The following is a 25,840-nucleotide window of genomic DNA, read 5'->3' as shown; positions in this document are numbered from 1 at the left end:
TATATGCCTGCCTTTGTATTTATTTATTCAATGAATGGTCGATACAGAAGAAAAGAGAATAATTTCTAGCTTTAGAACAGCGATTCTCAAGTTAAGAATCAAGGCCAAAAAATTTTTTGGGTATCAGGAGAACAGAAAAACCGAGGAGGTATTTCGGAATTTGGAATTTAGGCCAAAAAATTTCCTGGGTATCAGGAGAACAGGAAAACCGAGGAGGTATTCCGAATTCTGGTGCCTGATCGGGTGCATGCGTTCCACCTTGTTCATTGATTCCTATTATGAAAGCAAGAGCAACTGATGCATTGCACAGCTAACTACATGCATGCCTGTGTCTTTGATCGTTCAATCATGCTTTAAACCGGAACCGATAATGCAGAGCTCTAGAATGCCGGCCCTGAAAATTGAAAGTTTGTCGAAAAGTGGAGATTTGTATCAGGAGAACAGGAAACCCGAGGAGGTGGTCCGAAACTTGGTGCCTCATCATGTGCATGCATTCAATCGTTCATGATTATCCCTAGTCCGATAGAAGAAGCGACTGATCTTTCGCAAGACTATTCATATGCCTGCCTTTGTATTTATTTATTCAATGAACGGTCGATACAGAAGAAAAGAGAATAATTTCTAGCTTTAGAACAGCGATTCTCAAGTGAAGAATCAAGGCCAAAAAATTTTTTGGGTATCAGGAGAACAGAAAAACCGAGGAGGTATTTCGGAATTTGGAATTTAGGCCAAAAAATTTCCTGGGTATCAGGAGAACAGGAAAACCGAGGAGGTATTCCGAATTCTGGTGCCTGATCGGGTGCATGCGTTCCACCTTGTTCATTGATTCCTATTATGAAAGCAAGAGCAACTGATGCATTGCACAGCTAACTACATGCATGCCTGTGTCTTTGATCGTTCAATCATGCTTTAAACCGGAACCGATAATGCAGAGCTCTAGAATGCCGGCCCTGAAAATTGAAAGTTTGTCGGAAAGTGGAGATTTGTATCAGGAGAACAGGAAACCCGAGGAGGTGGTCCGAAACTTGGTGCCTCATCATGTGCATGCATTCAATCGTCCATGATTATCCCTAGTCCGATAGAAGAAGCGACTGATCTTTCGCAAGACTATTCATATGCCTGCCTTTGTATTTATTTATTCAATGAACGGTCGATACAGAAGAAAAGAGAATAATTTCTAGCTTTAGAACAGCGATTCTCAAGTTAAGAATCAAGGCCAAAAAATTTTCTGGGTATCAGGAGAACAGGAAAACCGAGGAGGTATTTCAGAATTTAGAATTCAAGCCAAAAAATTTCCTGGGTATCAGGAGAACAGGAAAACCGAGGAGGTATTCCGAATTCTGGTGCCTGATCGGGTGCATGCGTTCCACCTTGTTCATTGATTCCTATTATGAAAGCAAGAGCAACTGATGCATTGCACAGCTAACTACATGCATGCCTGTGTCTTTGATCGTTCAATCATGCTTCAAACCGGAACCGATAATGCAGAGCTCTAGAATGCCGGCCCTGAAAATTGAAAGTTTGTCGAAAAGTGGAGATTTGTATCAGGAGAACAGGAAACCCGAGGAGGTGGTCCGAAACTTGGTGCCTCATCATGTGCATGCATTCAATCGTTCATGATTATCCCTAGTCCGATAGAAAAAGCGACTGATCTTTCGCAAGACTATTCATATGCCTGCCTTTGTATTTATTTATTCAATAAATGGTCGATACAAAAGATAAGAGAGTAATTCCTAGCTTTAGAACATTAAGCCTCAAGTTATGAATTAGGGCCAAAAAATTTTTCGGGTATCAGGAGAACAGGAAAACCGAGGAGGTATTTCGGAATTTAGAATTTAGGCCAAAAAATTTCCTGGGTATCAGGAGAACAGGAAAACCGAGGAGGTATTCCGAATTCTGGTGCCTGATCGGGTGCATGCGTTCCACCTTGTTCATTGATTCCTATTATAAAAGCAAGAGCAACTGATGCATTGCACAGCTAACTACATGCATGCCTGTGTCTTTGATCGTTCAATCATGCTTCAAACCGGAACCGATAATGCAGAGCTCTAGAATGCCGGCCCTGAAAATTGAAAGTTTGTCGAAAAGTGGAGATTTGTATCAGGAGAACAGGAAACCCGAGGAGGTGGTCCGAAACTTGGTGCCTCATCATGTGCATGCATTCAATCGTTCATGATTATCCCTAGTTCGATAGGAAGAGCGACTGATCTTTCGCAAGACTATTTATATGCCTGCCTTTGTATTTATTTATTCAATGAACGGTCGATACAGAAGAAAAGAGAATAATTTCTAGCTTTAGAACAGCGATTCTCAAGTTAAGAATCAAGGCCAAAAAATTTTTTGGGTATCAGGAGAACAGAAAAGCCGAGGAGGTATTTCGGAATTTGGAATTTAGGCCAAAAAATTTCCTGGGTATCAGGAGAACAGGAAAACCGAGGAGGTATTCCGAATTCTGGTGCCTGATCGGGTGCATGCGTTCCACCTTGTTCATTGATTCCTATTATGAAAGCAAGAGCAACTGATGCATTGCACAGCTAACTACATGCATGCCTGTGTCTTTGATCGTTCAATCATGCTTCAAACCGGAACCGATAATGCAGAGCTCTAGAATGCCGGCCCTGAGAATTGAAAGTTTGTCGAAAAGTGGAGATTTGTATCAGGAGAACAGGAAACCCGAGGAGGTGGTCCGAAACTTGGTGCCTCATCATGTGCATGCATTCAATCCTTCATGATTATCCCTAGTCCGATAGAAGAAGCGACTGATCTTTCGCAAGACTATTCATATGCCTGCCTTTGTATTTATTTATTCAATAAATGGTCGATACAAAAGATAAGAGAGTAATTCCTAGCTTTAGAACATTAAGCCTCAAGTTATGAATTAGGGCCAAAAAATTTTTCGGGTATCAGGAGAACAGGAAAACCGAGGAGGTATTTCGGAATTTAGAATTTAGGCCAAAAAATTTCCTGGGTATCAGGAGAACAGGAAAACCGAGGAGGTATTCTGAATTCTGGTGCCTGATCGGGTGCATGCGTTCCACCTTGTTCATTGATTCCTATTATAAAAGCAAGAGCAACTGATGCATTGCACAGCTAACTACATGCATGCCTGTGTCTTTGATCGTTCAATCATGCTTCAAACCGGAACCGATAATGCAGAGCTCTAGAATGCCGGCCCTGAAAATTGAAAGTTTGTCGAAAAGTGGAGATTTGTATCAGGAGAACAGGAAACCCGAGGAGGTGGTCCGAAACTTGGTGCCTCATCATGTGCATGCATTCAATCGTTCATGATTAATCCTAGTTCGATAGGAAGAGCGACTGATCTTTCGCAAGACTATTTATATGCCTGCCTTTGTATTTATTTATTCAATGAATGGTCGATACAGAAGAAAAGAGAATAATTTCTAGCTTTAGAACAGCGATTCTCAAGTTAAGAATCAAGGCCAAAAAATTTTTTGGGTATCAGGAGAACAGAAAAAACGAGGAGGTATTTCGGAATTTGGAATTTAGGCCAAAAAATTTCCTGGGTATCAGGAGAACAGGAAAACCGAGGAGGTATTCCGAATTCTGGTGCCTGATCGGGTGCATGCGTTCCACCTTGTTCATTGATTCCTATTATAAAAGCAAGAGCAACTGATGCATTGCACAGCTAACTACATGCATGCCTGTGTCTTTGATCGTTCAATCATGCTTCAAACCGGAACCGATAATGCAGAGCTCTAGAATGCCGGCCCTGAAAATTGAAAGTTTGTCGAAAAGTGGAGATTTGTATCAGGAGAACAGGAAACCCGAGGAGGTGGTCCGAAACTTGGTGCCTCATCATGTGCATGCATTCAATCCTTCATGATTATCCCTAGTCCGATAGAAGAAGCGACTGATCTTTCGCAAGACTATTCATATGCCTGCCTTTGTATTTATTTATTCAATGAACGGTCGATACAGAAGAAAAGAGAATAATTTCTAGCTTTAGAACAGCGATTCTCAAGTTAAGAATCAAGGCCAAAAAATTTTTTGGGTATCAGGAGAACAGAAAAACCGAGGAGGTATTTCGGAATTTGGAATTTAGGCCAAAAAATTTCCTGGGTATCAGGAGAACAGGAAAACCGAGGAGGTATTCCGAATTCTGGTGCCTGATCGGGTGCATGCGTTCCACCTTGTTCATTGATTCCTATTATAAAAGCAAGAGCAACTGATGCATTGCACAGCTAACTACATGCATGCCTGTGTCTTTGATCGTTCAATCATGCTTCAAACCGGAACCGATAATGCAGAGCTCTAGAATGCCGGCCCTGAAAATTGAAAGTTTGTCGAAAAGTGGAGATTTGTATCAGGAGAACAGGAAACCCGAGGAGGTGGTCCGAAACTTGGTGCCTCATCATGTGCATGCATTCAATCGTTCATGATTATTCCTAGTTCGATAGGAAGAGCGACTGATCTTTCGCAAGACTATTTATATGCCTGCCTTTGTATTTATTTATTCAATGAACGGTCGATACAGAAGAAAAGAGAATAATTCCTAGCTTTAGAACAGCGATTCTCAAGTTAAGAATCAAGGCCAAAAAATTTTCTGGGTATCAGGAGAACAGGAAAACCGAGGAGGTATTTCAGAATTTAGAATTTAAGCCAAAAAATTTCCTGGGTATCAGGAGATTAGGAAAACCGAGGAGGTATTCCGAATTCTGGTGCCTGATCGGGTGCATGCGTTCCACCTTGTTCATTGATTCCTATTATAAAAGCAAGAGCAACTGATGCATTGCACAGCTAACTACATGCATGCCTGTGTCTTTGATCGTTCAATCATGCTTCAAACCGGAACCGATAATGCAGAGCTCTAGAATGCCGGCCCTGAAAATTGAAAGTTTGTCGAAAAGTGGAGATTTGTATCAGGAGAACAGGAAACCCGAGGAGGTGGTCCGAAACTTGGTGCCTCATCATGTGCATGCATTCAATCCTTCATGATTATTCCTAGTTCGATAGGAAGAGCGACTGATCTTTCGCAAGACTATTTATATGCCTGCCTTTGCATTTATTTATTCAATGAACGGTCGATACAGAAGAAAAGAGAATAATTCCTAGCTTTAGAACAGCGATTCTCAAGTTAAGAATCAAGGCCAAAAAATTTTCTGGGTATCAGGAGAACAGGAAAACCGAGGAGGTATTTCAGAATTTAGAATTTAAGCCAAAAAATTTCCTGGGTATCAGGAGAACAGGAAAACCGAGGAGGTATTCCGAATTCTGGTGCCTGATCGGGTGCATGCGTTCCACCTTGTTCATTGATTCCTATTATAAAAGCAAGAGCAACTGATGCATTGCACAGCTAACTACATGCATGCCTGTGTCTTTGATCGTTCAATCATGCTTCAAACCGGAACCGATAATGCAGAGCTCTAGAATGCCGGCCCTGAAAATTGAAAGTTTGTCGAAAAGTGGAGATTTGTATCAGGAGAACAGGAAACCCGAGGAGGTGGTCCGAAACTTGGTGCCTCATCATGTGCATGCATTCAATCGTTCATGATTATTCCTAGTTCGATAGGAAGAGCGACTGATCTTTCGCAAGACTATTTATATGCCTGCCTTTGTATTTATTTATTCAATAAATGGTCGATACAGAAGATGAGAGAGTAATTCCTAGCTTTAGAACATTGATCCTCAAGTTATGAATTAGGCCCAAAAAATTTTCCGGGTATCAGAAGAACAGGAAAACTAAGGAGGTATTCCGAGACCTGGTGCCTGATCGGGTGCATTCGTTCCACCTTGTTGATTTATTCCTAGTATAAAATGAGGAGCAACTGATGCATTGCACAGCTAACTGCATGCATGCCTGTGTCTTTGATCGTTCAATCATGCTTCAAACCGGAACCGATAATGCAGAGCTCTAGAATGCCGGCCCTGAAAATTGATAGTTTGTCGAAAAGTAGAGATTTGTATCAGGAGAACAGGAAACCCGAGGAGGTGGTCCGAAACATCATACGCGTGCAAGCATGCACGTGCATAGTGTCACACTGATGTGCTGAATCATTGTAGCATCCATGCGTATTCCATCGCATTCGAGTTCCGATCCGGAGCTTGCGCTTGTGACTTTGTCCTACAATCAGTGAAGATGGTGATCATCGATGAAGGAAAGGTATAAAATGAATCGTGATCTATAATTTTTTATATCAAATATTTATTCAATTAGAAGAATCATTCTCTCCAGTTAATGTATCACAATAAAGTCTTGTCAAACTCAAATACAAATTCACATTTTTATCATTTCATGAACTGAATGATTCATGCGACGCATCATAAATTATGTGTGTATTTCCACTTGATTCACAAACGAAATCAATAATCTTTTCACGGCGCTGACGCCTCTTTACGTTCAGATGCAGGATGAGGTTTTCGCGAGTCTGCTCATTTTTTACCTGTAACTGAAGGAAAGAATTTTTCAAACAATAATTCAGATTATACTGAATCGCACCGTTCTTGCACTCTGGAGGCATCATCAAACCGCGGCTTTTGAGGAAAGGTATGAGTATATCCGAATGGGATTCAATTCCAGCCTAATTCACTCATTAAAATCGTTTTTTTGAGTGAACATTATTTCTTTTCACTTTCTGTTGACTTCTTGAGAACGAAAAAAATCGGATGCGTTGCCCATCGAGCAAGTCACATCACCATCCAGATTTATCCCAGGGTCCAGGTGCTTATCCAGCTATTTCTGATCCTCTATGAATTTCATTTGCAATTTGTTGAGCCCATAATCGTCAATTCCCATGTTGAAGTATAGTTCCTACGTATGTTCCGAATGAACAGTGAGAATTCCTTAGTATAACATGAAATCAATTTGAACGAAAAAGTTGGTCGGGAAAAATATCGGCAGGCGAGTGATCTTTGGTAACAATTGTATTACTTAAACTTGTTCGATAAAACATTTCACAATAAATTAATAACGACATTGGAATCTGTATCAGTGAGATAGGAAAAGAAACGGTACGAAAAAGAATATCATCTAACATACATATTTACTGAACTGGCTCTTCAAGAAAAAAAAAAAACAATAACATGAAAACAAAAAATTTGTACTTTGTAGTTAGGGGTAAACTGACACTGGACTCCTAATTGTAACAAATCAACATAAAAACAAACACCATTAACGATTTACTTCCTCAGAAAATTTCAGGAGTTAAAAATTTTTGATTTTATTAGTAGATTTTCGGTGCACTTTCGTTCAACTCATGTTCAATTTTGAGGTCTTCGATCATTCCTGTAATTTTGGCGGTCTCTTTTCCGGAGTCATTGATTTTCATTGTTTCAATTTCCGTCGATATTCTCGGCTGCAGTATTTCGGTTGCCTGCTCGCTGATTTCCTTCCACGCAAATTCCATGTCTCGAGATTCGCATAGACGACTGCAAACGACGAAACGGATGAAAAGTTTCTCTCGGTATGAAGCTGCTATAACGTAGATCTTTCTTCGGGCCAAAAGCTTGTCCAAAAGTTCGCGGGTCCTTGAATTGTCTCCCTGAGAAAAATGTTGAATTTTTTTTTAATCCAAATACCACTCGCACAGAACGTAATTCGACATAGTAAATTCTTTAGCACAGCAAACACTCACCTTCATTCTGAAACAAACCAAGGCCATCGTGACTTCGTTGACGATTTCGAATCTGTCGTCGCTTTCGATGAAATTTGCAAATTGTTTAGCGAGCCCCACGGTATGGCGGATGTAATTTTGAAGACCTTCCACTCCGTACATTCTCATAACAAACCATAGTTTCAGAGCGCGGAATCTTCGGCCCAGGGGAATCTGCCAATGCTGTACGACAAAAAGTTTCATTCAATCAATCACATGTTCAAACGCTAGTTAGTCATTTAGAAAATATAAGAAGCAGTAAACTTACTCTGTAGTCGGGCTGCTTTCCCTCGTTATCGTAAGCCAAGTAAATTCTATCCACGTTAAAAGCGCCCGCTAAATATCTGGAGTCTTTTACCCTGTAAAAAGAACAGAAAAAGAATTAGAAAAATCCGGTCTTCGGACTACACCCTGAAAGTTTTCAAAGAATTTTATAACTTACCACATCGCCGAGCAGTCGAAATTAACCAATAACCATTTGTGGGGATTGAAATCGAAGGAGTCAGCGAATTCAACGCCCTTCATTAGGTCCCTGAATTCAGGGCAAACGAATGCGGCGCCTGAAAAAATAATTGAAATATAACCGATCCGACGATTGTCAATCTGATGAAGAAAAAATTCAAATCGTTTCCCCATCGCTTACCTCCGTAAGCAGCGTCCACGTGAAGCCAGACATTTTTTTCGTTACAAATTGGGCCCAACTCGTCCAAACAATCGTGAGAACATGTTCCGGTCGTCCCCAAAGTCGCAACAACGTAACAAGGTATCAAACCATTTTTTTCATCCTCTTCGATAGCCTCTCGAAGAACCGATCCTCGAAGACGACATTTTTCATCGGAAGGTAAGTGCCGCATCGGCATGGAACCCAAGAGTCCAGCTTTTTCAACGGAAGAATTCGCCTGGTCTGTTGTTTTTGAATGAAAAAAATTTTTGTTATCGATGAGAAATTCAAACGAAATAGGGTATCGAATAGTTGAATAGATTTCGTACGCACCAGATGTGTAAGCGATCAATTTAGATTTTATGACAGCGTCATCCCAGTCTGGATGTTCCTCCTTGAGTCTTCTGGTCGTTCTCTCCTTAGCAGCCAAAAGTCCTACGAAGGTAGCGACGCTCGCTGATGACTGAAATTCGCAGTAAAAATAAATGATCAATTATTGTCAGAACTTTGGATCTCAATATTGTTTCCCGATTCCAACTTGACAATGATTCTCACCTGGATTACACCACCGCCAGGTCCCTTGCTGCAGTTGAGAAACTCTTGTGGAAGATTCAGCATCTTTCCAAGCCAATTCATCATCGTAACTTCAAGTTCGGTACAGACCGGTGAAGTCATCCATGAAAATCCCAAACATCCTATACCCGCGATCAACATCTCCGCCACTATCGAGGGATAAGAATTTGCCGACGGATAATAAGCGTGAAATTGTGGCGAGTTCCAATGCGTCATCTGCAACAAAATACCAAAATAGAAAAATTAAATAACGATTCGAATTTTCCGAAATGGAAAACGAACGGGCGGCGTGATTACGACCGGCACAGAAATGCCCCGTTAACGGTCACAAATTCATTACGGGACCTTCGCTTTCCATTAATTACTTTTCACCGCGTGAATACCGGTCCGTTATATGAGCAAACGAAAGTTTTCCCGAATTGTGTTCGACGCGAATATCTCGGCAATGATCAACTTACACCGGGCATTATAACGCGCTCGACATCTTCCATGACAGTTTTCCAAGATTCTGGTTTTTCCGGAGCCTCGTCCGGCACCAATTTCCCCAAGTATCCCGGCTCGACATTCGGTATAACCGGACGGTCTCTCAGAGTATCTGTGTAATCGGCGACGTAATCAACAGCGGCTCTGCCGAACTCACGAAACTCATCGGTATCCATAGCGCCGATACGATTATTTTTATCGGCGATTCACTGTACGTCAATTCCCTCTGTATGAAACCACAGTCACTCCTACGTTCCTATGCGTACACTATTGTGTAGGGTCCACTCCGGATAACCTGTCGAGAATGATTCTAAGAACGAACTGTGCACAAGTAGTTAGTTGGCACCTGGAGGAAGCCTCCCTTCTTAAAACTTTCACCAAAGAAATAAAGAAAGAACAACTCTCCTGAAAACTCCGAGTCACGCCACCTCTACACCTCGGTACGAGCGAGATATAACAGTATTGACTCCCCGTGAAACGCTCTCCTATTTAAACTTTCACTAGAATTTAAGAGAAGTTCGCAAAAACTTACGGAACCGGTCCCTTCTCCTCTTCCTATCTTCACTACGTCGTTAATTTACACGTATTTCATCGATTACTATAATCCACCTCACCACGGGAAAACGTACAATATTATACAACAGCTTTACACGACCCACTTTATTCACACGAACGTTTTTCGAGCCCTTATTCCATCCCCGACCCAAATACAACCCGTTGAATCGTCGCGTATCGGAAAGAATATCTGGACACCGTCGCATCGATCACTTCTCATTCACCCGTCGAGATAGATTTTCAAAGAAAACTGGAAAAGAAAATCCGAAAATTTCGAACGAAGATTCCGTGGTAAAATAGACATCAAAATCTTGAGATTCATTAACAAGATCGTTAGAAGATTGGGCCATGGGCATCGAAGAGAGAGCAGTAAAAATTTGATCGCCCCGAGTTCCGGCGTCTTCTACCTTTCTCTCGGATCAAATTTTTTCTTCCTTTTCGTCACCGGCCAAATTATCGTCCCGTCCGATACTTCGATTTTTTTCTTTATGGATATTCGATATTCATTGATGTACATGAATTCGGCTCGAAGCCGATTATGTGTCACTGATCAGGGGTTGCAATTAATTCAGTCGCAATACCGTTGATAATTTTCAATTAATTTCATTTTAATTTTCTCTTGTACATCTATTCACATTGTCATTTTTCCTACGTACGATAAATATTACAACGAATAATTCGTCTACGAAATAGTTGGCGAGTCTTTGACGCCGTTAACGATTTTCAAGCCGTTAATTTTCGAGTTGAGATCGATTTTTTCTGAAAACTTTTTCTCCTCGTTGTCGTCGTATTCTATTTCTTTCGAACTTCGTTCAGTCTCCAGTCTATCGAGGGCTTCGATAACTTCGGTGGCTTGGTTAGCAATCTCGGTCCAAGCAAACTCCACGTCTTTGTCCGTTGTTGCTTCGGTGCAGTTGACGAAACGAACGATCAATTTGTCCATGTAGGTAGCGGCTATCACGTAAATTTGTTTTCGAGATGTCAATCGATTCAGAAGTTCACGCGTCAGTGAATCATCGCCCTGAAAAGATGAGTTAGAATTTTATTCTCAAGTGGTCCTTTTTTTCTCGTTTCTTCGTTCCATGAAGATTTGAAAAAAAAAAAAGGTGAAGATTTACCTTGAGTCTGAAGCAAATCAATCCCAGTGTACCTTCCGTTATAACTTCGAACCTTTCGTCACGTCTGACCAGAGACTCGAAGTATACACCGAGACGTACGCTATTTCTTAGGTAGTTCTGTATTCCCTCGATACCGTAAATTCGCATGACGAACCAAAGTTTCAAAGAGCGGAACCTGCGCCCCAGCGGAATCTGCCAATGCTGAAAAAAATAGAAATAAGTCGATAGAGTAGAAAGTGCGAAAATCTAGATGAAAAAAAAAAAAATAAATAAAAAGAGAATCAACGTGAGAGGAACGTTTTCTCACCCTGTAATCGGGCGCTTTGTCCGAATTTGCATGCGCCAGATAAATCCTTTCCACGTTAGACGCGCCGATGAGATGGTTGGAATCTTTCACCCTGTTGAACGAGAAATTTTCCAATCAACTAAATTCTCTACAGCCGTTTTCTATTGTGTTTCGCTACGAAATTTGGAAACTCACCACAACGCCGAACAATCGAAACTAACGAGCATCCATTTGTGGGGATTGAACGAAAACGAGTCGACCAATTCCAGACCAGGCATGAGGTGTCTGTATTCTGGACACGCCAATGCGGCGCCTGCAAGAAGAAAAAAAAAAAAAAATCAAAATCAGTCGTTCGATCTCTTCGTCGTTCTCGCAGATGGACAATTTGAATGACGTTAATTTTCACCAATTTACGTCATCGCTATATTTTGGTCAACGGGATTTTTATTTTCAACATTTTATCTTCCGACCGGTGGAAACACCGGACAACTGCATGTAGCTCTCGTAACTGGTGTCCTCGAATTATATTACAAGTTGCGTCGCGTTCCGTGGGAATTCATCATAAAGTGATCGTTTGGTTATAACGTGTGTTACGTTGTGCCCTGGGGTGTAGCTGAGGAGATTTCACTCTTCTTAAGACTTACGTATAAAATACCAGTTACATACAGACGAAGAGGAGCCGATTTTCTACTCGTATAACTCGACGTTCATTTAATGAATAAATAAAACGGAAATCACGAGTTCGAGCGAGACGGTCTCAGCAAATTTAATGAATTGATTTCTTTTTTTTCTCTCCTCGTAAACGAACGCTGCGTCTCGGGAAAAAACTGTTCAAATGAGGGAGGCGGTTGAGATTTTGATGAAAATTATTTCCACCCTGTTCTTTTTTTTTTTCAACCCGATAACTCTTCCCCCAAAATTTCCTGTTATTTTCTTCTCACGCAGGTCTCTATACTGTAACAGTTTGAAAATTTTTGCGCCACAAATTGTTCGTAGAAATATTTCTTAGTTGTATTTTTCCGCCCAATTTTTTTGAAATAAATAAAAGTGAACCGAGGTTGAATCGTTTGGTAAGAAAAATTGATGTACTGACCAGCGTAGGCGGCATCGACGTGAAGCCAAACATTTTTTTCGTTGCAAATTGGTCCGATTTCTTCGAGGCAGTCAAAAGCGCAGGTTCCAGTTGTGCCGAGGGTTGAAGCAACGTAGCAAGGAATCAAGCCGTTTTCTTCGTCCTTTTCCATTGCTTCGATTAACGTGGATCCCCTCAAACGACATTTTTCGTCAGAAGGAAGTAATCTCATTGTCATTGAGGCAAGAAGCCCGGCTTTCTCTATCGACGAGTTTGACTGATCTGTAAATTTACCATTTGAGAAATTATGCGTCGTCAAAAAACTTTCATCGGTAATATGATATACCAGTCGAAAAAAAAAAATCCGAGGATTTCTTCTCTTTTTTTTTTTTCTTCTTTCATACTCACCGGAACTGTACGCAACTAATTTGCCTCTGATTGTTGCTTCGTCCCATTCCGGATGTAATTTTTTTATACGTCTTGTGGTCAGAGTTCTTGCGGCTAACAGACAAATCAACGTTGATTCACTCGCCGATCCCTTAGATTATCAACAGAAAAAATACAACTGAATTCAAATGTTACATAAGAGAAGTCAAGGAGTGTTTTCTCGATTTTTTTTCATCGTCTACCGAAAAATTGCTCGAATTGTGTAAGTCATCGTATCGTGTACCATAAAATGAATTTTGTCAAATGAAAAGTAGAAGAAAATTATTAAATTGAGGGGAAAAAGAAAAAGGTAGAGAAAAAAGTTTCGGTGAGTAAAACGTGATGCAAGAAAGTTCGATAATTGCACGATGCCCACGAAAGTGTTTACTTGGGAACCGGTTTATTCGATTCAAATTACCGGGACTCGTCAGCTGTGAAAGTGATCACCTTTCGTCTGCTGTATATTTATTAAATGGCTTAAATAAATTTCGTTCCGATAAACTTTATCTCATAATTAACGAAAATATTCTCGGCTCGTTCTCATGAAAGCGATGGATAAAAAATGTACGAATAGTTCGTAATACTAATAATTTTATGACCGTTAATTTATCGATTTTGTTATTAGATCAATCTTGTATTTTAAATCCGACATTTTTGAGTCGCTTTACATCGTGGCTCGTTGGTCTAGGGGTATGATTCTCGCTTAGGGTGCGAGAGGTCCCGGGTTCAAATCCCGGACGAGCCCATTTTTTGTCTTCTGATTTTCGAATTCGTTTTTGCAAAATAACCCGCATCTTGGGGCTTAGGTACAATTTATAAAACTCAATCCAGCAGCAGAAAGAAGCCTTCAGAAATTATGAAGAAGAACATCTCCACCTGTTTTACACGACATCAGCCACCCGCGCTGTGCAGAATTCCGTCCAATAACGGTAGAAAGTTGATCAGGAGTAAACTGCATCCAAATTACAATTTCGAAATCAATATTTTATTTGTCTGTTGTAATATTTGCAACTTCTGCAACAATGGCTCGTTGGTCTAGGGGTATGATTCTCGCTTCGGGTGCGAGAGGTCCCGGGTTCAAATCCCGGACGAGCCCTTGACGTGATTAATTATTTAACTCTTTTTTTCAATTTCCTTAACATCTGTGCAATTATACCTGAATGACTCCTCCTCCGGGTCCCTCGCTGCAGTTCAAAAATTCTTTAGGCAAATTAAGAAGCTTTCCCAACCAATTCATCGTGATAACTTCAAGTTCCGTACAGGCGGGCGATGACATCCATGAAAATCCGATGTTTGCCGTTGCAGCACTCAACATGTCAGCAACAATGGATGGATAGCTGCAACCCGCGGGATAATAAGCGTGAAAATTTGGCGAATTCCAGTGCGTCACCTGCGGGATAAGAAAACCAGAGAAAATTGTTCGAAAAATTTTACACTTGAACAGAGTAGAAAAAAGAAGTTGGTGGTGGACGGAGTAAAATACTCACACCAGGCATTATGGCAGTTTCAATATCCCTCAGGATATCCTGCCAAGCTTCGGGTTTGAGGGGTGCTTCGTCCGGTAGGAGTTCTGCTAGATATCCCGGTTCTACACTTGGGAGTACATTTCTGTCCCTTATATTTCCCAAATAATTTGTAATGTACTCGATCATAGCACTACCAAATTCTTTAAATTCTTCCGCGTTCATTTTTCACTTCGATACGAATAATCGTTCTGAGGTATTCTGATTTAAAGTATTTCTCTCGTTTCCTTCTTTATTCCAATTTTACGTCGACTAACGAGAATCGACGAATAACGCACGATAAATTTTCTCGTAAAGTGTAAGGTATATCGGCCCCGGTTCACCTAATTATTTTAATGAAAATAATCAATCTCCGGTCATACGGATTCACATTGGCTGTCGTCACCGTGAGTGAACTATTGTACAAACTACCGTACAGCCCTAGTCTCCTTTATATATTAGGTAAGTTACTCAGGAAGTATAGGATAATCCGTTGTGCAAACTGTGTGAGACTATTCTTTTTGCATGCCATCTACGTACACACCTACGGCAAATACCAAGAGGGCTGTGACGAGACAAATAAATCTATGAAAGTGTATATTGAATATTATTTGCCTGTATTTGTACAGTTGTATCTGCCAATCGCTGCGGCCTTGGCGAATTGGCCGCAGAATTAAGGCGGAACAGGGATTGCTGGTGTTCCGTTTTTTTCGTGCCTTACTTTAGGATCCTGAAATCCAAAAATCTGAATACCATTGTATGATCGACTTTTCACAATCACATTGCTGATTAGACAGACATACGATCATTGAGGGGGGAAAAAAATTTCTCTCCCTCTCTGCCCGCATTTCGCAATATTCCAACTCGTCTATGATTTCTTTAATTTCGTATACACACTTTTTATTTCGATTCGGAGTTGATTTTCACAGCTAATCAGCGTTCATATACTTTTCCATTTGAGTCCCGAAAATATATTACAACGTAAGCGGCGGGGGGTGCATATTAATGCATATTATATGTATTCGTTCATAATGGGATGTACTTTTTTCTTTTTTCATCTTTTCCGGTCAAATGCAACGGTGTAACTTTCAGTCCCAAACTGAATGAAGAATAAAAAATAATCGACTGCAGTAACATTTGTGAACGTATCAAAGAACAGAATTAATTCAGAAGGAAAAAAGGATGAATTTTTCTTGTTTATGAAAACAACCAAAAATCTATCGACAAAAATTTCATAAAATTTTTCTGCCTTGATATGGTATACGCAGAATTTTGTATTCTATTTTTTTTTTTTCACAGTTTTATCAAATTTTATGGAAAACAGGGAAGAGTTTTTCTTACGTAACACGGATTCATTTCGACGTGTCTAACACAGATGATATTACTAAATCTATATTTTCGTAGAAGGAAATTTCCAAATACATGACTTGATATGTATTTGTACATAATGTACCGCATGATACGCATATTACAGTACAGGTCAACGTACATTATCATTGTCGAGGTGATGGCAATGAGTCAAGGCTTAATATTCGTACAATTTCTATTATTTTACGTACTGCACGTTAGAAATAATAACGATAACAATAAGATTCAGAATAACAATAATGGCAGGTTTTACTCAATTATTACCTGCGACACTTTTATGTCTATATTATATAGGTACCTATTTGTGTACAGCCGTATCGCTATTTAATGACTAATTAGCAATATTTTTTAATTACCGGTACAGTAAAGTTGCACAGCCGCAAAGGCTGCATAATTCGAAAAAATGATTTTCGTTTTGCATCTCCATTTGATGTAGTGTAATAACAATAATAATGAGATACAGAATAACAATGAAGGCAGGTTTTACTCAACTATTCGTTGCGACGCTTTTATGCGTATATTATATACGTACCTATTTATGTACAGGCGTATCGCTGTATAATGACTAATTAGCGATATTTTTTAATTACCGGTAGAGTAAAGTTGCACAGCCGCAGAAGCTGAATAATTCGAAAAAATGATTTTTTCTTCTTTTATCCCCATTTTATGTTTTGAAATAATTACCATAATTATGTTCAGGTTTCTGAAGAAACGCATAAGGTCACGTTTCTCCATATATCTATAATAATCAGTAATTGAAGGTGATTCGTAAATCACTTTATGATTCTCTACACCATGTATAAGTCATATTATAATCTGTGCCTTACATAATGTCTCGTAATTGTTGATGTTTTTTCGATTTCTTTAATTCTTCTCCGCGTATGATTTGTGCGGAATTCCGTACGGTACACGTACGGCTCATAAAAGCAATAAAAAAAAAGGAAAGAATTCAAATAAAATCAAAATCGGAACTGATGAATGATTGAGTGTTTTGGGGGAATGTGTGAATCATTTTTGGCAACACATAAGTATAATAAAATATTATATCTCACGGTCGATGGAAAAACTTCGACCGTGAACGTACAGAGGCGATTGTCACGGCCGATTCTATATATACATAATGAATAATTTCTTACTAAAATTGTTTTCCTCTTTATCTATGTAGCTAAATTTTTTTACATCTGGCAACTGACCACGTCTCACCTTCGATATACATATATAGCATACAGGCAATATATCGACGATAATTTTTGAGAGTCGCGCAAGGAATTCAGCGAGAAATCAAACGGTGAGGAAAGAATTTAAACAATGAAAATAATAAATAAATAAAATTGAATCAATTAAAGAGGAAGAGGAACCGAATCCCAATGGAAAATGATTTGTTCAACTGACACTTGAAAATATTTCCCTCCCATGTATCTCAGGGGGCGTAGCTCAGATGGTAGAGCGCTCGCTTAGCATGCGAGAGGTACCGGGATCGATACCCGGCGCCTCCATCCGATCTTTTTAATTTTATTTTGATTAATTGAAGGAAACGGATCGATTCAAACCGGAAGAGGAAATCTTATATTTGATTCGAATATTCCAATTACAATATTTTTTAAAAATTTTCTGCTTGGCAAAAAATCGTGTTTCTGAAACACCGTTATGGCACAAGATTCCAACGGCGCCGTGGCTTAGTTGGTTAAAGCGCCTGTCTAGTAAACAGGAGATCGGGGGTTCGAATCCCCCCGGGGCCTCGCCGATTCAATACAGGTGGTAATTTTTTTGTCAATTTTCTCAGTGTATCCTCCACCAATTGGAATATTTTTTCCCGTACCAGCTAATTATAGGTGCTCTATCTCCGACGAAGTCTGAAAAATTGTCATCAGACTATGACTGGGGTAATGAAAAGTAGTTTATTCTATAGAAAATGAAAGTAACTAAGGGAAGCCCCGGTGATATCTGATGATTCTGTACAGTATTTCGATTATAATTTGCAATTCATGTAATACATTCTGCATCGTATGATTTGTAATTTGTTTGAGTAATTTTTCAATCGACTACAAAAAAACGAGGAGGTTCTCAATTCGTCGGAATCTTTTTTACTTTTTTTTTTTATCTATGTTCCCCGATTACTCGAAAACGCCTGAACTTATTTGAAAAATTCTAGTTTGTTTGAAAGGGTATACTTCCCAGGTGGTCCCATGGTCATCGGGTCAGGATCTGACGATGGGATCCTGGAGAAATCGGGGGAACTCTTTAAATTTTATAGACACACTTGAAGTGATTTGGGTATTTTTTTTAGTGGTTTGTGTATTTGATATTCACATCACTGAAAAACAAGAGAAAAAGTTACTTCCAAACAAAAGGAACAGCCTTGAAAAAACAACTAGAAACTAAAAAGCAAAAAATAAGAGGTTAATTTACATAAAACTCTCCACGCAAACATGATAAAAAAAAATTATTTTGAATGATATACTATAAACTATTCTGATACCCAACTAATGAAAAATGACTTTTTAATTTGTAATCATCTTCTGAAGTCGGGGCCTTAGTAACCCAATCAAATTGAAAGATTTTAGGGCCAAATGATGGGATAATTCAAAGTGAGCTGAATTTTGTTATACACCCTTATCGAGTGTTCTGAAACAATATCCGAGAAGTACCCTCGATTTGACCTTGACCTTCGCGAGTGGTAAGGTCTGAAAGGGACAAAACCTTGTACTCACACCTTTGATGCCTACATTACGCTGAAACTCGTCATTAAATGGCACTATTCCTTACCTAAGGCACTGACTTCAGAAGATGATTTGAAATGAAGAAGTTGTTTTTCATTAGTTGGGTATTGCGATAGTTTATTTTATATCATTTGAAATATTTTTTTATATCATGTTTGCGTAGGGAATCATATGTAAATGTAACTTTTGCTTTTTACTTTCTGGATGTTTTTCGAAGGCGGTTGTTTTTTTTTATTTGAAAATAATTTATAATACACTCGGCGCGAGACTCCGTCGAGTCTCTTTATTAGCTGGCTATCTATGACATATTCTAATTATATTACACCGCATTCCTGAACAACTTTTTTGATCCTGCAGATCGAGATTCATCAATTTATAACCTCCGGTATAAATAGGAGTAGCTAACTGCTTATCAAAACTAGTCAACGAACACTTTATCTACGGCTAGGATATTCGCACATTCTGCAATTGAAAAATTGCAAAACTTTTTTTCCTTCTCCTGTTCTCCATCTCTCTATTCTATACGTACTATCTGTAACATGGATCAGCCACTTTCTTACACTAAGGTGAACGCCAAGCAGCACGAGGTCACCGAAAATATAGTCAGCGAATTTGAGGAGGAACTCGGTGAAATTTCAGGACTTTGTCTGGACGTTGGTTGCGGCCCCGGTGATGTCTTCGTCGAATGCGTACTCCCCAAATTCAATTCTCGTGCACAAGCTGTCTGTGAGTCTGATCATTCATCTCGTTTTCGAAACGATTTTTAATTCGAATTCATGTTCACTGCAATTCACGTATCAATACAATAAGGTACCGACATCTCGGAGGCGATGATAAAATTTTGCCGTGAAAAATACGGTGACAACGAACGACTGTCTTTCGAAAAATTGGATATCCAGACGAAAAATTTACCGGAACGTTTCGTCGGACGGTTTGATTACGTTTCGTCATTCTACTGCTTACACTGGTGTTGGGATTTACGGTGAGCGCACTCGAACGAAATACGAAAGGATAATTATATTTCACGCAATTGTTAAAATTTTGTCGTCATCTTTACCGTTACAGTAAAGCGTTTGAAAACATTTACGATTCACTTTGTCCCGGTGGAACGAGCCTCGTAACTTTTATAGCAAACTTACCCATACTCGATACATATCCTGGTTTGGCGGCATTGCCCCTTTACCACCCCTACATGAAGGTACGTGCACGTGGACTCGTTGAGAAAATGGCGATTGGTTTTCCGAAGGAGAACACAAATTAATCGTTCGATCGATAGCTTGTATGGAATAACGTGGCGAAAAATGTTCGTTCCTTTTTTTTCATTCGAAAATTTATTCCGCAGGACTGCGATCACTTCATTCCCGTATTCCAGAACGTCAACCAGCCGCACAAGAAATTGAAAACGATGTTGAAGGATATCGGTTTTGATGTGCAACACTGCAGTGTGAGAGAAACATCCACATTTTATCGTAACGTGGATTCGTTGAAGAGTAAGTACAAAAAGGAGGGTAGAGAAAATTTGAATTATTCGGGTGATCTAGGTCAGATGATTTATTGCGCAAATCGCGTATTGCGTCGGACGTCATTCAAGCACTTTGAAATTCCAGCATTCCTAATGGCGGTAAACCCTTTTACCAGTCGGTTGCCACCTGAGGTCAGAGTGAATTACGAAAATCAGTTATTGACAGAAGTTTTGAAACGGCTGATCAAAGAGAAAAATAAAGACGATTACAAGATTCTATCTACCTATACATTATTCGTGGTGTATTTGAAAAAGCCTCAATAATTCAAGTAAGTATCAAAAACGAATTTCGCCATGTATACGGGACGGGGCATTCAACTTGGTACACGTGAATATCTCGCTGGCTAAATTAAATATTTGAAAAATATAGGCCCAACAGAAAAATCGTTGGAAATAAAGTTGCTCGTTTTCTTCGATATATCGGGAAATCGATGAAAAAATTATGGGTTTCCATTCGACAAAACCGACGCTGTCCTTTAAATAACCTTGAACTTATCCACCAAATGAAAAATGAGCAATTCTGCAACATTTTCCCCCCTGGAACCAAATATCTATTGTGTTAATAATTTTTCCGAAAAACGTCTAGCTGGTGAAATATTTGGGCGTGCCAACTTAACTGACCCACCCTGTATAGTGCTGACAGTGATTCGTCATTTTTAATACAGATGGTGGAGTTGAAAATATTTGATGAACATCGGTGTACAGATGTCATCGTGAAATGAGTTACCGCGAACGAAAAAAACAAAGTTATTATTTATCGAACTCGTTCAATTTTCTCGCTTGTTCGATGGATCGAGCTGCGGGATGACGTCGCCAAATTTAGCTAGAGGATCGATAATATTTGTTATCCTATTGAATAAAAGAAAAAAAAAATTCAGTTTGTCCTTTCGTCTTTAGCCGAGAAGCTCTCCTCCTTTTCTTCTGTATCTTATTATTATCGTTGCTATTATTATCATTATTTTTATGATCACCGTTACTATTTTCCCGCAGAATGGACTTCCTGCTTGGAATTTATTATCGCGAAATCGTCGCGGAAGTTTCTCATCCCTCTGGACCGTATTACCACTGCAATCTTGAGCAGCATCATTCGCTAAATTCCAGTGAAGTAATCTTACTTTGCAATAAAATTGGGACCAATTTATATACCGACCCTATTTCATCGTCAGCTTCCTAGCCGGTTGTCTATATATATATATATATGTATATATATCTTCAAATCCTGATCAGATGCGATGGGTGGCTATAAAAATTTATTCAATTTCGGTCCCATAATTACGTGTGCAGATAGAGACACCATAAGTGTCTCATTGTTCGAAGAATCTAAAAGTTATCAACGTTTCGTTTTTCATTGTCTTTTTTTCACTGCAGTTTTGAAAAAAAAAGGATGAGTGGAAAAATTAATGCGCCCCGCGTTACGTACGGAGTAACGAAAGTCGTTACAAGATAGCAGCACGTTGCGAATGCATCCCAAGAGCTTTTTAACGTCTCGAAAGCTTCCTTTGTTATTGTCAAATTTTTGCATTCTTTCATTATCACGTGGAATGATCTGAAAATGAAAAAATAATTGACATCGAATATGAGATAGGGAATCGACATTCGCACAGCACATCTGCGAAGAGAAGTGCGTAGTTCTATGCCGATTGATAATGTTATTAGGAATCGATTTGAAAAAATTTGCAGCGATGCGTCAAAACAGGAAAGAATCGTAAAGTTATATAATACTTCACAGGGACATTATATTGTTATAGTAAAATAATCATTACATACGTATGTATGTATAGATATATTGAAAGGGCGATTGGTGAAAGGAAGCGTCTCGCTTCAATTCTCCAACCGCAATAGCAAGGTTGAGCATTTATTGTATTATCATCATCGCACACGATTTAACGGACGTGAGTGAAAAAGAGAAGTAAAATAATAAAGAATACCGACGACAAATAAAAGCAAAGGAATCAAGTTTTTCCGTAAACTGAATAAACGCATAAAAGCAAATGGTAAAAAAACAAAATCGACAAATCGATTACGATTCCGGTAGAACGTACGGCAGTTGCGGCATTATCGTATCCGGGCGTATGATAAATGATTATTCTCGCGAAGCGACGATGGAGAGAAAAATTTTTTTCAAAATTTGCACACGATTTTTTTCCTCCGGTCTGATGTCGCACGTGTGTGTTACACGCGAAATTCGGAACGGTGCCAAAATGGAACTTGCAAAATTTCACCCCCGCTTACATATATATATATACATACGAGTGGATCCCCGAAGCCCCTTTTTTATACGTTATACACACGTACGGACGTACACACACCGTATACACACGACGTGGAAAATTCGCTTTCGGAAAAAAAGGGCGCGAAAAATCAATGCCTCTTTACCATTGGTCCGCGTTTAGGGGTGGCGAGGTATTCCATTGGTCTAAATTTCTAGGGGGTGGCGCTTAAAGATGAGCTCTCGCTATGTCATCCCCTATATTGATCCCCTACCGCTACCCGATAGCGGGTACGTATATCCACAATGTATCATAAATATGTGTTATATATCCATATATGTATATATATAATATATATACACACGTATAAATCTATTTGCAATTCGTACGTGCACACGTTACACGCACATCTACACAGGTGTTTAAATGAATACGGATTCGGTGATTTACCGGTATCGAAATTTGAATTTTTAACCAATAGGTATCCACTGAAATATGTAGCTATCGCACGAAAACTGTCGCAGGTTCGGGTTGCAAAAAGGCAAAAAAAATTGATACACGATAAAATTTGTTTGTACATAATTTGTATCGCGACTATATCGTAGCTACGTGCGTATATCGATATCGTTCCTTTTCTTTTCTTTTGAAAAATTCACCATCGGTTTTATATCCGTTTGAAAAAGTTCGAGCACACCGTGCATACGAGTACGGTGTAACTTAACGTACGTAGAAAAATTTAATTTTCGTAGTAACTCGCCGCAGTTGCTTCCGCTGTTAAATAAAGGTGGAAAATTCGAGCGTACGTATATCTATGGTAGTACGGCGCGACAGTGTCGTATGTGACGAGCGTTTTATTTTCACCGGATATCGCGAATGATTCCTGTTCTAAAATAATACGTACTTCCGGTGGATGGGGAGAGCGTAGGATTACATAAATGATGATCTATTTCATTTGAACCGCGACCATTTCTTTCGCAAGATTCACTACCTCGATATCACACGAAACGCAACCAGAACGAAACCACCCCCATTTGAAAAACTAGAATTCCTGTCGAAGAAAACTACAGAGAGAATGCCAATTCATTTTTTTCCAGTATCTCTGAAATCAGCATGTGAAATGCCACGTTAATGACGATGACGAATCGATGGTACCTGGTCAGTAAAGTTTCATCTACGGCGTTCGTATGTCATGCGAATGATGTCATTGGGATAAAAATTATTATTATCATTATTTATCATGCACAACCATACGTCATTAAAATTTAATGATCGCGTGTTGTACGTACGTCTACTACCGTTAGTTTTTCGAATGTTACTCTACGTATATTAACGCATATATGTACTACGGTGGTACATAACTGTGTACGTAACGTATCTATAATGTATAGTGTGTAGTACAGGCAGAGTTGTATTTTGCTCCATATTTTGCCCAGTTTCCTGTGGGGTGCTAGGCAGGCTCGGTTGATGGATTAACTCACGACCAGAGTGGAAGGTACCAACAGCCAAGGACTGTTGCTGGAAAATTATTATTACCCTTTTTCTCCTATTAGTTTTTTTCTTTTTTTTTTCTTATTTTTCACACTCGTTTTATTTAATTTTTTCTTCAGTTTTTTTCTCTTTTTTTTCCTCGCAATTCATATCTCAAAGCAGCCACGCAAATCAGACGGTTCTTATTCGATTGCATCAAACATCTTGGGACTGGAAAAGCAAAATTTGAGAAAAAATAAGCAGAGGAAACGTGAATAGAAAAAAAAAAGGTTTTTTCAATTTTTTTTTCTTCTCCTCAACAGTCTGCGACTTGAGACATAAATTCCGTTTCGTTAATTTTCCAACGACGAATGCCCGTGGAGTTGATTGAAATTATTCGAAAAATTGTGATTTTCAAAAAATACGAACACTGGAAACTATAATCATGAAAAACCGACGAATTTCCGCGCTCGGTTCCCAAGAGCTTCTCGTTCCGTATTCCTTTTTCGATTTTTCGCTACTCGCAAACGAACACGGTACAGAGACGTACGCACGTACGAGTCTCAACTGAGAAAGAAAAACGCGGAAAAGGACCGATCAACATATTTTTTTCCATTTCTGTTTCTCCAAATATCCCTTCTCCGGTAATCACCGTAAGTCTGGGATATGAAAATCTTTGTAAGATATCGAAGAGCCGAGACAAAATTGTTACTCTTATCACCGGTATTTTCTTCGTGCCGTGTACACGTACCGTGTACATAGGATGTGTCTCTTTCGACAGACTATACACAAAGTACATAATATACACACGTATTTTCATACATATAATATTGAATATATACATGGGCGGCATATGCATCGATGAAATCGCGGGGGATCGGGTTGGGGGTGTACATTGTACATGTACCGCACATACATCGAGTGTTCGAACTGTTCGTACTCCTCATTCTTCCTTTATTCATTTGGTTTTTTTTTTTTTTTTTTTTTTGTTTTTCATTTTCTTCGATTCTTTTATTTTTTTCACTTTTTATTTCCTTCCGTTCTCTCCTATTCTTTATTTCTTTTTCTGAAAGAAACCTTTCAGCGTATAAAAGATGGAAATTCTTGGGGCTATAGTACCCGACAACGGGCTGCATTACCGACTTTCTTTTTTCTCCCTTCGAAATTTTTTTCATCTCTTTTTCTTTCCTTTACTTTTTCTTTTTTTTTTTTTTTCTTCAACATCCCCATCTCTCTCGCTCTTTTTATAACTATACGTACGTAGCTTGTACGACGCAGTAGCGATGGTTCGACGTGTAATCCACGTATTGTGCGAACGGTAGCCTTCATCAACCGGAGAGCCGAACGGGCTTCCTTCCTGATATTTCCCACAACTCCTGGTTGCGATGCTGCTTCCTCCCTCTCACGCGAAAACAGGAATACGGGTCTCTTTTTTTTTTATTTTCCATCGTCGCATAATCGTCCAGGGATGATTATTCAGCGGGTGAAAATCGGTCAACGAACGATTAGACACGTTTACACATTCGTGCGATCGTATGTACGATTAATATTTTCATTATCAACCTCGATGTGCATATATGTATTATGTATGTAATTATATAGCGTATTTACGTATTGAAAAAATTTCATTAACATCGGAAGAAATTTATTACATCAAATCGCCGCTGTGTGGGATGACTGCGAGGTAACGATAATTGCGGATCATGCACCATAGGAATAAATCCCTTTGCGCATCTGTTACGGCATTATACAGGAATCCCCATAATGACGTATAAGCCGCAGTATCCTTTTTTATTTCTGATATAAATGCGCCCACGTATGCTGCGCGATGTATTCTTCTTTGAGATGTGGTATACGGTCGCCCTTTAGAAAAAAAAAAAAAAAAAAAAGAAGAAGAAATTCAGTTTTCGCAAAAATGAGAATAGTGGAGATTTTCGCGGCTTATTTCGCGAATTTTATTTCTACCGAGGTGCTGCGAGGTACGTGTGGTATCTTCGCACCCGTATTGTGGTTGTATATAAATCGCGCGGGGACGGGGGTAAGGGGGGAAGGGGATAAAGGATATGCATTTCATTTGGCTTGGGTCCAGTTGGCGCGATAGAAGGACATCGCGGTACGTATATAAAGTCGTATAATATTGAGATTTCCTTAAAACGGATTTACGAGGCATATTCAGTGCGGCTTACGGGGTCTCAACGTTTGTTATACAACCGCAGGTGTCGTTTATATCGATCCTCCGGCGGCAATTGCATAAAATAAATTACGAC

The 25,840-nt window shown here is 39.4% G+C and overlaps 3 protein-coding genes and 4 non-coding genes across 8 annotated transcripts; 5 read left to right on the top strand and 2 right to left on the bottom strand.

The window, feature by feature from the left end:
* Positions 1–6,867: 6,867 nt before the first annotated feature.
* LOC105689590 (aromatic-L-amino-acid decarboxylase-like) lies at positions 6,868–9,757 on the bottom strand. Its single transcript, XM_012406730.2, has 8 exons — positions 9,303–9,757; positions 8,827–9,060; positions 8,605–8,734; positions 8,254–8,514; positions 8,053–8,170; positions 7,879–7,969; positions 7,593–7,793; positions 6,868–7,499 (listed from the first exon to the last, which is right to left on the bottom strand). The coding sequence occupies exons 1-8, from the start codon at positions 9,501–9,503 to the stop codon at positions 7,182–7,184; spliced, it is 1,554 nt and encodes a 517-aa protein (XP_012262153.2). The 5' UTR covers positions 9,504–9,757; the 3' UTR covers positions 6,868–7,181.
* Positions 9,758–10,469: 712 nt separating this feature from the next.
* Positions 10,470–14,860, bottom strand: LOC105689616 (aromatic-L-amino-acid decarboxylase-like). Its single transcript, XM_012406763.3, has 8 exons — positions 14,272–14,860; positions 13,941–14,174; positions 12,767–12,896; positions 12,380–12,640; positions 11,482–11,599; positions 11,308–11,398; positions 11,001–11,201; positions 10,470–10,903 (listed from the first exon to the last, which is right to left on the bottom strand). Exons 1-8 carry the CDS (start codon positions 14,470–14,472, stop codon positions 10,565–10,567), a joined length of 1,575 nt encoding a protein of 524 aa, XP_012262186.2. The 5' UTR covers positions 14,473–14,860; the 3' UTR covers positions 10,470–10,564.
* Positions 13,458–13,529, top strand: Trnap-agg. The gene has a single exon. It is a non-coding gene; the product is annotated as a tRNA-Pro (tRNA).
* Trnap-cgg lies at positions 13,809–13,880 on the top strand. Its single transcript has one exon. It is a non-coding gene; the product is annotated as a tRNA-Pro (tRNA).
* Positions 14,861–17,077: 2,217 nt separating the features above from the next.
* On the top strand, positions 17,078–17,150 carry Trnaa-agc. Its single transcript has one exon. It is a non-coding gene; the product is annotated as a tRNA-Ala (tRNA).
* A 169-nt stretch (positions 17,151–17,319) lies between these two features.
* On the top strand, positions 17,320–17,393 carry Trnat-agu. The gene has a single exon. It is a non-coding gene; the product is annotated as a tRNA-Thr (tRNA).
* A 1,383-nt stretch (positions 17,394–18,776) lies between these two features.
* LOC105689603 (juvenile hormone acid O-methyltransferase-like) lies at positions 18,777–21,037 on the top strand. Of its 2 annotated transcripts, none has more exons than XM_048658826.1 (6): positions 18,777–19,100; positions 19,185–19,356; positions 19,440–19,572; positions 19,717–19,864; positions 19,982–20,165; positions 20,887–21,037. In XM_048658826.1, the coding sequence occupies exons 1-5, from the start codon at positions 18,914–18,916 to the stop codon at positions 20,158–20,160; spliced, it is 819 nt and encodes a 272-aa protein (XP_048514783.1). In that variant the 5' UTR covers positions 18,777–18,913; the 3' UTR covers positions 20,161–20,165; positions 20,887–21,037. The 2 variants fall into 2 exon arrangements, with proteins under 2 accessions (XP_048514783.1, XP_012262171.2); XM_012406748.2 differs by lacking the exon at positions 20,887–21,037 and adding an exon at positions 20,562–20,773.
* Positions 21,038–25,840: the final 4,803 nt, after the last annotated feature.

This window comes from Athalia rosae, chromosome 7 (genome assembly GCF_917208135.1).
Source record: "Athalia rosae chromosome 7, iyAthRosa1.1, whole genome shotgun sequence".
In the NCBI taxonomy this organism is placed as follows: domain Eukaryota; kingdom Metazoa; phylum Arthropoda; class Insecta; order Hymenoptera; family Athaliidae; genus Athalia; species Athalia rosae.
The sequence above is the reverse complement of the archived record's forward strand: the minus strand, read 5'-3'. Positions and strand labels throughout refer to the sequence as shown.

Coding starts and splice junctions, on each gene's coding strand:
- LOC105689590 (XM_012406730.2), bottom strand. CDS start 9,503: ATGGATACCGATGAGTTTCGTGAGTTCGGCAGAGCCGCTGTTGATTAC. Junction 8,735..8,826: donor CTGGCGGTGGTGTAATCCAG/GTGAGAATCATT, acceptor TGCGAATTTCAG/TCATCAGCGAGCGTCGCTAC. Junction 7,970..8,052: donor TTCGACTGCTCGGCGATGTG/GTAAGTTATAAA, acceptor TTCTTTTTACAG/GGTAAAAGACTCCAGATATT.
- LOC105689616 (XM_012406763.3), bottom strand. CDS start 14,472: ATGAACGCGGAAGAATTTAAAGAATTTGGTAGTGCTATGATCGAGTAC. Junction 12,641..12,766: donor ATTAGTTGCGTACAGTTCCG/GTGAGTATGAAA, acceptor GTAAATTTACAG/ATCAGTCAAACTCGTCGATA. Junction 11,399..11,481: donor TTCGATTGTTCGGCGTTGTG/GTGAGTTTCCAA, acceptor CTCGTTCAACAG/GGTGAAAGATTCCAACCATC.
- LOC105689603 (XM_048658826.1), top strand. CDS start 18,914: ATGGATCAGCCACTTTCTTACACTAAGGTGAACGCCAAGCAGCACGAG. Junction 19,101..19,184: donor TTCTCGTGCACAAGCTGTCT/GTGAGTCTGATC, acceptor CAATACAATAAG/GTACCGACATCTCGGAGGCG. Junction 19,357..19,439: donor CACTGGTGTTGGGATTTACG/GTGAGCGCACTC, acceptor TTACCGTTACAG/TAAAGCGTTTGAAAACATTT.